This window comes from Oncorhynchus clarkii, chromosome 13, assembly GCF_045791955.1.
Source record: "Oncorhynchus clarkii lewisi isolate Uvic-CL-2024 chromosome 13, UVic_Ocla_1.0, whole genome shotgun sequence".
Classification (NCBI taxonomy): Eukaryota; Metazoa; Chordata; class Actinopteri; order Salmoniformes; family Salmonidae; genus Oncorhynchus; species Oncorhynchus clarkii.
The window spans coordinates 37,843,935-37,857,185 of record NC_092159.1 but is presented as its reverse complement, the minus strand read 5'-3'; the positions used below and the strand labels follow the sequence as shown (position 1 = coordinate 37,857,185).

Below are 13,251 nucleotides of genomic sequence, written 5' to 3'. Positions count from 1 at the left end.
CAAGGATTGTCAGTTTTACAAGGGTATGATTGGCAGCATGAGTGAAGGATGCTTTGTTGCGAAATAGGAATCCGATTCTAGATTTCATTTTGGATTGGAGATGCTTAATATGAGTCTGGAAGGAGAGTTTACAGTCTAATCAGACACCTAGGTATTTGTAGTTGTCCACATATTCTAAGTCAGAACCGTCCAGAGTAGTGATGCTAGGCGGGTGGGCAGATGCGAGCAGCGATCGGTTGAAGAGCATGCATTTAGTTGTTTTACTTGCATTTAAGAGCAGTTGGAGGCCACGGAAGGAGAGTTGTATGGCATTGAAGCTCGTTTGGAGGTTAGTTAACACAGTGTCCAAAGGGCCAGAAGTATACAGAATGGTGTCGTTGGCGTAGAGGTGGATCAGAGAATCACCAGCCGCAAGAGCTACATCATTTATGTATACAGAGAGGAGAGTCGGCCCGAGAATTGAACACTGTGGCATCCCCATAGAGACTTGCAGAGGTCCGGACAACAGGCCCTTCCATTTGACACACTGAACTCCATCTGAGAAGTAGTTGGTGAACCAGGCAAGACAGTCATTTGAGAAACGAAGGCTGTTCAGTCTGCCGATAAGAATGCTGTGATTGACCGAGTCGAAAGCCTTGGCCAGGTCGATGGATACGACTGCACAGTATTGACTTTTGTCGATGGCGATTATGATATCGTTTAAGACCTTGAGCGTGGCTGAGGTACACGCATGAGCAGCTTGGAAACCAGATTGCATAGCGGAGAAGGTACGGTGGGATTCGAAATGGTCGGTGATCGGTTTGTTAACTTGGCTTTCGAAGACCTTAAAAAGGCAGGGTAGGATAGCTATAGGTCTGTAAAAGTTTTGGTCTAGAGTGTCTCCCCCTTTGAAGTGGGGGATGACCGCGGCAGCTTTCCAATCTTTGGGGATCTCAGACGATACAAAAGAGAGGTTGAACAGGCTAGTAATAGGGGTTGCAACAATTGCGGTGGATAATTTTAGAGAGGGTCCAGATTGTCTAGCCCAGCTGATTTGTAGGGGTCCAGATTTTGCAGCTCTTTCAGAACATCAGCTATCTGGATTTGGGTGAAGGAGAAAGGTGAGAGGTTTGGGCAAGTTGCTGTGGGGGGTGCAGAACTGTTGACCGGGGTAGGGGTAGCCAGGTAAAAACCAAGCCCAGCCTTAGAAAAATGCTCTTATTCTCCATGGACTTTACATTGTACCAGAACTTTTTGGAGTTTGTGCTACAGGATGTAAATTTCTGTTTGAAAAATCTAGCCTTAGCTATATCTGTTCCTGGTATTACAGTTTTTGAATGAGGCATGCTTATGTAAGATGGTGAGGAAAGCACTTTTCAAGAATAACCAGGCATCCTCTACTGATGGAATGAGGTCAATATCTTTCCAGGATACCTGGGCCGGGTCGATTAGAAAGGCCTGCTCGCTGAAGTGTTTTAGGGAGTGTTTGACGGTGATGAAGGGTGGTCGTTTGACCGCGGACCCATTACTGACACAGGCAATGAGGCAGTGATCGCTGAGATCCTGGTTGAAGACAGCAGAGGTGTATTTAGAGGACAGGTTGGTCAGGATGATATCTATGAGGATGCCCGAGTTTACGGATTTGGGGTTGTACCTGGTAGGTTCCATGATAATTTGGGTGAGATTGAGAGCGTCCATCTTAGATTGTAGGACGGCCGAGGTGTTAAGCATGTCCCAGTTTAGGTTAAGGTCACCTAACATTAAAACTCTGAAGATAAATGGGGGGCAATTAATTCACATATGGCGTCCAGGGGGCAGCTGGGGGCTGATTTTTCAGCTATGATTTTACCACTCAGAATCCAGAATGGATATGAGTGGTAAAATACAATTGACTTATCTGGTAAACTGCTACTATGTCAAGAAAAGAGCCCCAATTAGGGGTTAGTGTACTCCAGTAAAAAAGGCTGGTTTAGATTAAAAACTATTGCCCTGTGTCCCCATCCATAGGGGCATGAGAGACTAGTCAGTGGTAGAATTGAGTTGGCACTTTATTGGCCCAAACACCCACAGATCCACAAGGTTGAGGTTACTCATGTACAGTAATTAGTAATACTTTTTTGTTGTTGCATTAATGCATTGTGTCTTCTAACTGTCCAAAAATAGGATCCAAAGTGTTAGGAAATATTTGTTCCCATAAATAGAAAGGAGGATGTCTCTCCTCATACCTCTGGCACTTTAGTCAGACTGCCAGACTGTGCACCACAGAGCCAATCAGGAGAGAATACATACAGGTCAACAGTGCCAATTGAAAGTCAAGGGGTGTGTTTGTGCCTTTGGGTTCCTCTCTCTTTACAGAGAACCCCTGTGGTTCAAGTCTGCTCTGCACATGTCTGAAAGGGACAGAACCAGCAGCCAAGAGAGTTTTTCACAGTATGTCATAAAAAAGTATTACACTTATGAATGTATGTAAAATGCTAATATGTATTAGATCCAGTACAATGGAATAACTAAGACCTGAATTTGAATGCAGTGTGTTCCGATTCCTCCTTCTCTTTGTGTCCAGCAGGGTCAACCAAAAACACTTGGCCTGATGGTTCATGCTGGGGAAGCAATATAGAAACGTATTGATGCCTTAAATGATTTTACTATTAAATGACCCATATCACAACCCTCATACCTCTTCACAAAAATGTATCTAAATCAATATCGGGAAAAGGATTTTACTCACAAAAGACGTAGGAATTTATTTTCCCAGTTAGAAATAGTAGGCCATGCATCAAATAACTATTTTCATCAGAAAAACGAATCCTCAAATGCAATATTGCATTTTGTAAGTTGTCTGCAGGTGGCTTGTTGTGAATGCACTCAAATATCATGCAAACTTCGTTCTAAAACTCAATGTAGAAGGATTTGTCTTAATGTACAGTATATGAAAGTGATGCTATGAAAGGTATTCTTTCACATTGTCAAACGTGACTGACAAGTCACTGTGACTGACAAATCACTGCCTATTACTGTAATTAAAAAGAGCATATGATACATTGTTTTTCATGAGGCCCACCTGTGTGCCTTCCTTTAAGCACGTCTGTTCGAACACCTCTCCTGTCCTTAATCCATTCCACATACAGCCATTTGCGGATCTTTTCAGTGTCCATGTGAAAGATAGTTATTGCGAGGATGGAAGTTTTTTTTTTTAAACACCCATGTAAAATGAAGGCCTGCAAAGCTTACAGATTTAAGTCCAATAGTATGAGATGAAAATGGACAAACTAAAGGGTGTGCAATATAGAAGGGTAGTCAGTGGACATAATGAACCTTGTTTGAAGTCACTAGGTCACATTTTTATTTTGCCTTTATTTAACTAGGCAAGTCAGTTAAGAACAAATTCTTATTTTCAATGACGGCCTAGGGACAGTGTCGTTCTGTCCCTGAACAAATTTGTACCTGGTCAGCTCGGGGGTTTGAACTTGCAACCTTCCAGTGACTAGTCCAACACTAACTACTAGGCTACATTTTGAAAAATTAATGTAAAACCATGTGAGTTGAAAATGGACAAGCTAAGGGTGTGCAATGTGTAGGCTCACTGCGTGGACATTCTGAACCTTTTTTGAAGTCACCAGGTCACATGACCAAGGAGCTATTGAAACTTTACATTTGGAAAAATTCATGTAAAATCTTGTGAGATGAAAATTGACAAACTAAAGGGTGTGCAATATAGAAGAGTAGTCAGTGGACATTCTGAACCTTTTTTGAAGTCACCAGGTCACATGACCAAGGAGCTACTGAAATTTGAATGTAAAAACAGTTTGTACTTTGTTCACGCTCCCTAACTAATTCAACTAGGAATACAAAACGCTGCTCACATTTCCACGTTTATTATCTTTGGAAAGCAAATGCATGTCTAAATCGTGAAAATAAGACCTGTGCAATGTTGTGCGCAATTTTTCCAACATCATGACACTTATTTGGAGTCTGTGGCTCAAGTGGTTTGAAAGTGCGAATATCCGTCGAATATCGAACTTGAAACGGTCTTTACCTCGGTGTGAAATGTAGGCTAAACTGACAACGGAGTGAAGAGCATAAATCTCAACTAGCAAGCAAGTCGCAGCAATGAAGAATTGAGTGTGTGCGTGTTCACGTAAAAGGGGGGGGGGGGGGGTCATTCTGGCAGGGGGGGGGTAATTCTGGCAGGGGGGATATTTAAAACCGTTATGCCACTATAAACCACACGTTTACATACCTGCTTGAGTTTGAGCTCCTTCTCATACTGTTTAGTAATTGATACGACCAACCACCAAACTTCCATCACAAAGAACTTTAGCAGGCTCAACCTCTCCGACTTTTCTCTCCAAATCCCTAATCATCGTGATCGGACTCACCGATGTGACCCCATCCTAGTCCTTACATTTCACCAACACCATGAACTCCACTTATCTCAGTACAACACTGCGAACCGAACATCCCTCATCACTACTCTCCCCGACGAGAACTGCAACGGCTCCTCAGGCGTCCTCTTCTTAACCTTTACTCTCACGACTCCACCACTATACTCTATCTCGTCATCCTCAACCTCTAACCCCCCTACGTTTCCAGCCATCTCTGCGCCAGTCACAGCCCAGTGTTGCCCAACCACCTCCACAGGATTTCACGCTACAAAACCTCTTTCATGTTCGTTAAAACTTCGGCAACTAGTCATAACACTGAACTGAATTTTTACAGCTGCCTTTGCGCAGTGGCACCTCATTCATTTTTTTTCGCCTAAAATGACATAACCAAATCTAACTGCCTGTAGCTCAGGACCTAAAACACAGTGTGCATATTGTTGATACCATTTGAAAGAAACACTTTGAAGTTTGAAATTAATGTAGAATATAACACATTAGATCTGGTAAAAGATACTCACGTTTTTTTGTTCCTTCATCTTTGAAATGCAAGAGAAAGACCATAATGATCCTGTAGAGGGTTTACCGGGGTGCGGCTCAGGTCACTAACACTCATTCACACGAAACAAACGTTGAAAAGGGGTTAACCAATTCAAAACCAGTCACATAAGTAAACCAAAATCCAACACACAATATTAAAGCACTTAAGTAAATCAATTCAAAATAAAGCACGAGGGAAAAGGACTCCAGCATAAAAGGTATCTGGCCCATTTGGATTTTCATCCAAAATGAAAATGGCCATTTGAATATTGCCTCCACGATCCACTGCCTTTGTCCCTTCCCTTAAATAAAAATGTTATGGGCACCATTCTCAAATTGCATAGAAAAGTTGCCCGACTGATAATCATATTATGCTAATCAGTGCTGTGGGTGCCACAGTGACCACACCCCCAAAGCCAATTCCTCCTTTGGTCGCCTTTCCTTCCAGTTCTCTGCTGCCCATGACTGGAACAAATTGCAAAAATCTCTGAAGCTGGAGACTCACATCTCCCTCACTAGCTTTAAGCACCAGCTGTCAGAGCAGCTTACAGATCACTGCACCTGTACATAGCCCATCTGTGAACAGCCCATCTATCTACCTACCTCATCCCCATACTGATATTTATTTTACTCCTTTGTACCCCAGTATCTCTACCTGCACATTCATCTTCTGCCGATCTACCATTCCAGTGTAATTGCTATATTGTAATTACTTCGCCACCATGGCCTATTTATTTCCTTAAGTTACCTCATTTGCACTCACTGTATATAGACTTTTTATTTTATTTTGTTCTACTGTATTATTGACTGTATGTTTTGTTTATTCCATGTGTAACTCAGTGTTGTTGTGTGTCGAATTGCTACGCTTTATCTTGGCCAGGTCGCAGTTGCAAATGAGAAATTGTTCTCAACTAACCTACCTGGTTAAATAAACAATTAAAATGATCAGCAGATTTGCCAGAGCATAGCAATGATTCTACAGGAGCCATTTTGTCCAACAGGTAGGCATACCAGGGCTGATGTAATTTATTTATTTTACCTTTATTTAACTAGGCAAGTCAGTTAAGAACAAATTCTTATTTTCAATGACAGCCAAGGAACAAATTTGTACCTTGTAATGATGGCTTACTGCCTCCAGAATTAGCACACTTAATCCACTAAAAGGATTTAAAGTGCACAAATTGTAAAGCTTTTCATTTTGTACTTGCAAATGTTTGATAATTTAATCAAATAAACAATTTCACTAATGGTTTGGAAGTCAGCTGATGTACAGCTGAAAAAAGGGTTGGGAAACAGTCACAGAACAATAAGGTATCACATACAACCACTAGATGGCAATAGCCCACGTATCCAAACCATCAACCCTAATCACATTCTCAAACACCTTGACATCTGACAACTTTACAAAATGTCTTCATTGCCCAACAATGTAGTTTCAAAAGTTACACTTATCAATAAAATAAGATTCTTAGCTCATCATGTGGCAAATGTAAGGTAAAAAAAAAAAGGGCACAATACTTTGCATCGAATGGCTTTGTTCTGTCAATTTCCTACAAGCTTTTTGAAAACACCTGGACTGAGGAAAAATACAGTAAGATCAATCACACAAAGTCATAGTGTATCCTTGTAAATAGAAGTAACCCAATGCCACTTATCAATTGTGTGGGCAGTTAAACCCATGAAACCATGTCAGTTAGTGTACACTACAGGTGTGATCGAGTAAGAGTGGACTCAGGAGACGGGGTTGTGTCTTTCATACACTTTATTGTCAGCACTCGACAGAGTGAGGTACAGCAGGTGCATGCCAGGGACAAGAAGCTGTTTACTTCTTGGTGGTCTCCTCCTCCTTTGACAGGGTCTTGATGATCTCCTCTTTCTTTGCTGCCAGGCGCTCCTCTCTGCGCTTACGGGCCTCCTTTGTCTTGGAACGACGGGCCTCAGCCTGGTCACTGCAGAGAGAAAAGTGGTCAAATAATGCTGAACCCAAATGTACATCTTACCAGCTATAAACATTCCCATATAAATATCTGCTTTTAAGTGCTCATCAGCTCAGTTCCTTCTCCACTCTACAAAACATTGCGGCATAGAAAAGTCTAAGGCAGATGGGAGTTGTAGTTTTGGTTTTACACGTACCACAGAAGCTTCTTGCGGGCCTTGTCTGCCTTCAGCTTGTGGATGTGCTCCATGAGGATACGCTTGTTCTTGAACACGTTACCCTTCACCTTAAGGTAGAGGCTGTGGTACCTGCGGGAAGGAAAGGGGCAAAACAAGAATAGCAAATCAATCTACAGTACATGCTTTAAACAATTCAATGAATACAAAATGAAGAATTTAGCAACCCATGAACTACATTTGAATTTCCTTCCTAAATCAAATAGGAATTTGAACGGGGGTTAATCAGATAGCCAAGAGAAACATGACATCACAAATTTCAGCAAAGTTTGCGAAACCATTCTCAGGGAATCATTTTTTTTTACCAAAATAACCCTGGGTTGTTTATTAGCCATTATAACTAGCTAGTTTAGCCTAGGCTAGTCGTTAGTTAGTTCAATATAATCAATGTGTAACAGACATCCTTGAAATGGACCCAATAGGAGTTGCCTTGTGAATCTTTATACTCGAGGGTGGATGTGGAGAACTTACATGTGCCTGTCAATCTTATGGGATTCCCTGTAGCGACGGAGAAGACGACGCAGGATTCTCATGCGACGCATCCAGGACAGCTTCTCTGGCATACGGGCATTGGCTGTACCCTTTCTCTTACCTGGAAGGGTGGGCAGGGTGTTAGGCCTGAGATATTAATACTATACCCCAAAATTCAGTATCCTGTTTTTAGTACAAAACAGTCATGTAAATAAAATGACTACCTGATTGGCTTTCGCCATCACTAGTCGATATAGTTATGAGACGTAGGACAGCATTCACTCACCAATTCCTGTGTGCCTTCCCTTGCGACGTGCCAGCGTGTTCTTGCGGCAGCGGGCGCGAGAGTGCACCGTGACAGGCTTGCGGATGATAAGACCATCCTTTACCAGTTTACGGATCTGCTGGCCTGAGAGGGGAGGGGGGACAGAAAATATTGGTTAGAGAAGGCAGATGAATTTACAGCTACAAATCAATAATCAGTCACCTACTGTGTAGATTATGTACAGGCTACATTACCTACATCACACAATACCAAAATAACGTGGTAAAAAAACAGATTGGCTGAATCCTTACGGGAGTTGGCGTTAGCAATCTCATTGGTCTCGTTGGGGTCCAGCCATACCTTCTTCTTGCCACAGCGCAGGACGCTGGAGGCAAGCCTCTTTTGAAGCCTGAGCATGCTGGGTTAGAGATGAAGAGTTTAATAACGCATTACACTTCAACGCATAACTGTATGTTGCCAACAATATAACTTAAATGTGTGTAGTGTGACCATGGGTTAATCAGATAGCCAAGAGAAACGTGACATCACACAGTTCAGCATCGTTTGCGAAACCATTCTCAGAATCATCATATTAACCATTTATCCAATAGAACTCCGGGTTGATTGTTAACTATTATTGCTAAGTTAGTTCGATGCTGATGATTAACGTTACATTGGTTGCAACTGGGCTAACGTTACTCGACGTTAGGATAGTAACGTTATCTAACTAGTCGTGTAGCTAAATATCATCCACTATGTTTCTGTTCTTAGAAAGTGACATGTTTGACAATTAATTTTACAAGACACAAGTAACCCGTTTGCTAATATAAACGGGGAATATTAGTCAAAATCGCGAGACCAGTGTCCAGGTAGGTGTAGGTAGCTAACATTACTACTATAGATGGCCAATACTAACAAAATGTGGTACACCAAATTTGATAGACATGCTAACGTTTGCTAGCTACGCTACTAATGGCAACTTTCAGATATGGAACATAGATATCGTTGATACTAACAATAAGGGAATCCGATTTTTTTTTTAAACGATCATAATCTATTCAGCTATGTTACAGAGGTTTAACTCGCATTTGTTTAACGTTAGGCCTGAATTTCTCGCCTCAGAATTATTGGTTGACAACATGGCATCCCTGGCTTGGTACATCGTGCGGCACATTTACACATGAAATGTCGTTTTTTCAAAATAAAATATGTCAAAGGACTTGAACGGTAGTGTCGCGTAAACTTTAGGGGAAACGTAGGAAACGTTTAATGGGCAATACGTTCGTATTTTATTTAATATATGAGAATTTAGACTCGCACAAAGTATGTATGCTTACCTCATGGCTGCTATTGCGATAGAAAAAGGAAGGGTTGCGAGACGGACAGGGCACTACCATTAAAACTACAGGAGAATCCAAAATTAGATATACACCAGTTATTTTGTGAAATAAACGAAATACAAATCATATTTTTTCATGTGAAGAGTTCATATTAAAATACTAATTGGTGTAAAAAAAAGTAACAAGTTAGAGAGAGCGATATTGTCTGAAATCATAAGATAAAGTGTATAGAAAGTATGTTCTCCCCTTATCTGGGAATAATAGTATATTCCAAAGGTGGGGAGCGATTTCGCACGGCATTGTGGGGGAAATCATACAAAATGCAACTTACTACTCCACCACAAGAGAGCAATGTTGAAGCCAAAGACAGCTGACTGACACTGACAGACGGAAAGTTTAGACAAGTAGCCCAATAATTTTATTGTAAGGACCCAAGGTTTATAATAGCGGAAAATCGACTTCTGCACGAGCATGCTTTTACGGTACAGTCGATAGTGCACCGGACCTCGGGCTCGAAGGTCGAGGGTTCGAGACCTGCTCCCTGCCTGTTTAATTACAATATTTTTGGTCTTTTAACCGATCAGATCACCTCTGAAAAAGATATGTGAAAAGATCTGATGTTTAGCATGTACTTTTACTAAAGTATGGCAATTGAGTAATTGTCCCATCACTGTACATTTAAACAAGATACTTTTAGACTTTTACTCAAGTAGTATTTTACTAGCTGACTTTTACTTGAGTCATTTTCTATTAAGGTATCTTTACTTTTACACAAGTATGACAATGGAGTACTTTTTCCACAACTTTGAAGGAGACCCTAAAGTTGAAGCCAAGTTTGTGTGACATGCATGCATTGTGTGATTTCCTCTATTTAACTAACTAGGCAAGTTAGTTAAGAACAAATGTATATTTACAATGAAGGCCAACAAAACACACGTCACGCCAAGAGAGACAACACTACATAAATCCTCGACTTCGGCGATGTCATCTATAAAATCTCCAACACTCTACTCAACAAATTGGATGCAGTCTATCACAGTGCCATCCGTTTTGTCACCAAAGCCCCATACACTACCCACCACTGTGGCCTGTACTCTCTCGTTGGTTGGATCTCGCTTCATACTCGTAGATAACCTGTAGCCAGAGGGTTTGGCGACAAGTCTCTGCTAGGTAAAGCCCCGCCTTATCTCAGCTCACTGGTCACCATAGCAGCACCCACTCGTAGCACGAGCTCCAGCAGGTGTATCTCACTGGTCACCCCCAAAGCCAATTCCTACTTTGGTCGCCTTTCCTTCCAGTTCTCTGCTGCCAATGACTGGAATGAACTGCAAAAATCACTGAAGCTGGAGACTCATATCTCCCTCACTAGCTTTAAGCACCAGCTCTCAGAGCAGCTCACAGATCACTGCACCTGTACATAGCCCATATGTAAACAGCCCATCTATCTACCTCATCCCCATACTGTATTTATTTATTTATCTCGCTCCTTTGCACCCCAGTATCTCTACTTGCACATTCATCTTCTGCACATCTACCATTCCAGTGTTTAATTGCTATGTTGGAATTACGTCGCCACCATGGCCTATTTATTGCCTTAACTCCCTTATCTTACCTAATTTGCACTCACTGTATATAGACTTTTTGTTTTCTTTTTTCTACTGTATTATTGACTATGTTTTGTAACTCTGTGTTGTTGTATGTGTCGAATTGCTATGCTTTATCTTGGCCAGGTCGCAGTTGCAAATGAGAACTTGTTCTCAACTAACCTACCTGGTTAAATAAAGGTGAAATAAAAAATAATAAAAAATAAAGAGAGACCTAAGACAACATAGCAAGCCAGAAACACATAACACAGCATGGTAGCAGCACAAAACATAGTACAAACATTATTGGGCACAGAAAACAGCACAAAGGACAAGAAGGTAGAGACAACAATACATCACGCAAAGCAGCCACAACTGTCAGTAAGAGTGTCCATTATTGAGTCTTTGAATGAAGAGATTGAGATAAAACTGTCCAGTTTGAGTGTTTGTTGCAGCTCGTTCCAGTCGCTAGCTGCAGCGAACTGAAAAGAGGAGCGACCCAGGGATGTGTGTGCTTTGGGTGACCTTTAACAGAATGTGACTGGCAGAACGGGTGTTTTATGTGGAGGATGAGGGCTGCAGTAGATATCTCAGATAGGGGGGAGTGAGGCCTAAGAGGGAGCACCCATAAATTATTTCTCCGTAATGTAGCAATCTCTGAACTGAAAGAGGTGTAGACCCGCACACTGTCGAGAAAAGTAATACATCCAAAATTGAGGCTTGAATGCAAAATAAAGATTTTTATTAGAACATCACGGTGCCCAACAAAAATCAAGAATGGAATGTGAAAACAAAACACAGGCCATCCTCAGTGTAAATCATCAGCAGCACGCACACCTGGCTTCTATTTCAAGGACAATTGCATATGATCAAGCAAGGCAGTAAATCAGAAAATCAATAAATCAGTACCTGGTACAACAGAATGCATGATCTAGATTATATACAAAATGTACAAATGCGGACTGAGAAATATCATCAATTATTGCTTTTACGTATACCATGTGAACATTTCCTCTGAATAAACAACACAGGATTTGAATAGAGTATGGAGCTAAAGAGACCACTAGATGGGGATATCGATCACCAATAACAGGCAATATACCAGCTACAGAAAATATTTCAATAACAATTCTTAATTCATTAAATCAAATCGAATTTTATTTGTCACATGCAGTGACAATTTTAGCATGTAAATCTTGATGGGGCAAAAACCTTTTTTTTTAAAGTGGATGCATACCAGCAAAGCCACTACAAAACACAACACCAGACCTGCTGACGGCGCTGACAGAGATGGTCGCCTCGCTTCGAGTACTTAGGAAACAATGTATTATTTCTTACATTGTTACACATTTGTGTGTATAAGGTAGTTGTTGTGGAATTGATTACTTGTTAGATATTACTGCATTTCAAGCATTTCGCTACACTCGCATTAACATCTGCTAACCAGGTGAAAGTAAGAGGGGTAAATAGACCAAATGAATAGGGTGAGGCACATGGTTACTAACATCTTACTACACAACATACACTTAGTATTACTTTCTTAGCTACAGTACACATATCTCCCTGCCATATTACGTCATTTATGCAGCAGCATACAAGACATTTTTGGACTCACCTTGTTGTGCTGTGCTCACTTGAACAGGAAGGTGGCGCGGCGGTCCTCTATGGACAAATTTAGTCATCAAAGTCTGGCATTCTCTGGATTTATGGTGATTTCAAAACAACTGGGAACTCAGGGGGGGGGGGGGGGGGGGGGGGGGTAGAAGCTGTTTAGAAGCCTCTTGGACCTAGACTTTGCGCTCTGGTACTGCTTGCCGTGCGGTAGCAGAGAGAACAGTCTATGACTAGGGTGGCTGGAGTCTTTGACCATTTTTAGGGCCCTAAACATAAATGCCTTCCAAGCCATTCAGGCTACCCAACAGCATAGAATGCAACTGACATCTCTCTTCTTGATGAGAAGGCATGCCAAATGGGTTACTGGAGTAATTTGCTTGACCACAAAATAACTGTATGACTTTAACACCTGCAGTGTCATCTGGTTAAGGACTGTTCTTACACACAATGCAACGTGGAGTACCTCGGTACACCCCATAGCCGTGGTATATTGGCCATATACCACGAACCCCCGAGGTGCCTTATTGTTATTATAAACTGGTTACAAACGTAATTAGAACAGTACAAATAAATGTTTTGTCATTCCCGTGCTACATGGTCTCATATACCACGGCTTTCAGCCAATCAGCATTCAAGGCTCGAACCATCCAGTTTATAAAAGCACATAACCTACATGTACACACTGCCACTCAGGACACACACACCACAGAACTGCACTGATAAAGGGACATTCCTTGCATGAGGACCTCACATAAATACTTTACACTGGACAGAAGAAGGGGACGAAAACCAATCTACAGTCAATACACACCTGTGTGTGTTTTAGATTCATGAAGCTCCCCCAATGAGGACATATTGAAGAAGACTACTTATTCAGACAGGATTTCCCCCTCTCTATTTTATTT

The 13,251-nt window shown here is 41.5% G+C and overlaps 1 protein-coding gene and 1 non-coding gene across 2 annotated transcripts; both read right to left on the bottom strand.

Moving 5' to 3' along the window:
- Positions 1–6,645: 6,645 nt before the first annotated feature.
- On the bottom strand, positions 6,646–8,259 carry LOC139364638 (large ribosomal subunit protein eL19-like). Its single transcript, XM_071101553.1, has 5 exons — positions 8,121–8,259; positions 7,831–7,953; positions 7,545–7,665; positions 7,035–7,145; positions 6,646–6,850 (listed from the first exon to the last, which is right to left on the bottom strand). The coding sequence occupies exons 1-5, from the start codon at positions 8,224–8,226 to the stop codon at positions 6,724–6,726; spliced, it is 588 nt and encodes a 195-aa protein (XP_070957654.1). The 5' UTR covers positions 8,227–8,259; the 3' UTR covers positions 6,646–6,723.
- Positions 8,260–8,325: 66 nt separating this feature from the next.
- LOC139365347 (small nucleolar RNA SNORD53/SNORD92) lies at positions 8,326–8,405 on the bottom strand. Its single transcript, XR_011626634.1, has one exon. It is a non-coding gene; the product is annotated as a small nucleolar RNA SNORD53/SNORD92 (small nucleolar RNA).
- Positions 8,406–13,251: the final 4,846 nt, after the last annotated feature.

Coding starts and splice junctions, on each gene's coding strand:
- LOC139364638 (XM_071101553.1), bottom strand. CDS start 8,226: ATGCTCAGGCTTCAAAAGAGGCTTGCCTCCAGCGTCCTGCGCTGTGGC. Junction 7,666..7,830: donor GGGAAGGCACACAGGAATTG/GTGAGTGAATGC, acceptor CCACCCTTCCAG/GTAAGAGAAAGGGTACAGCC. Junction 7,146..7,544: donor CATAAGATTGACAGGCACAT/GTAAGTTCTCCA, acceptor TCCTTCCCGCAG/GTACCACAGCCTCTACCTTA.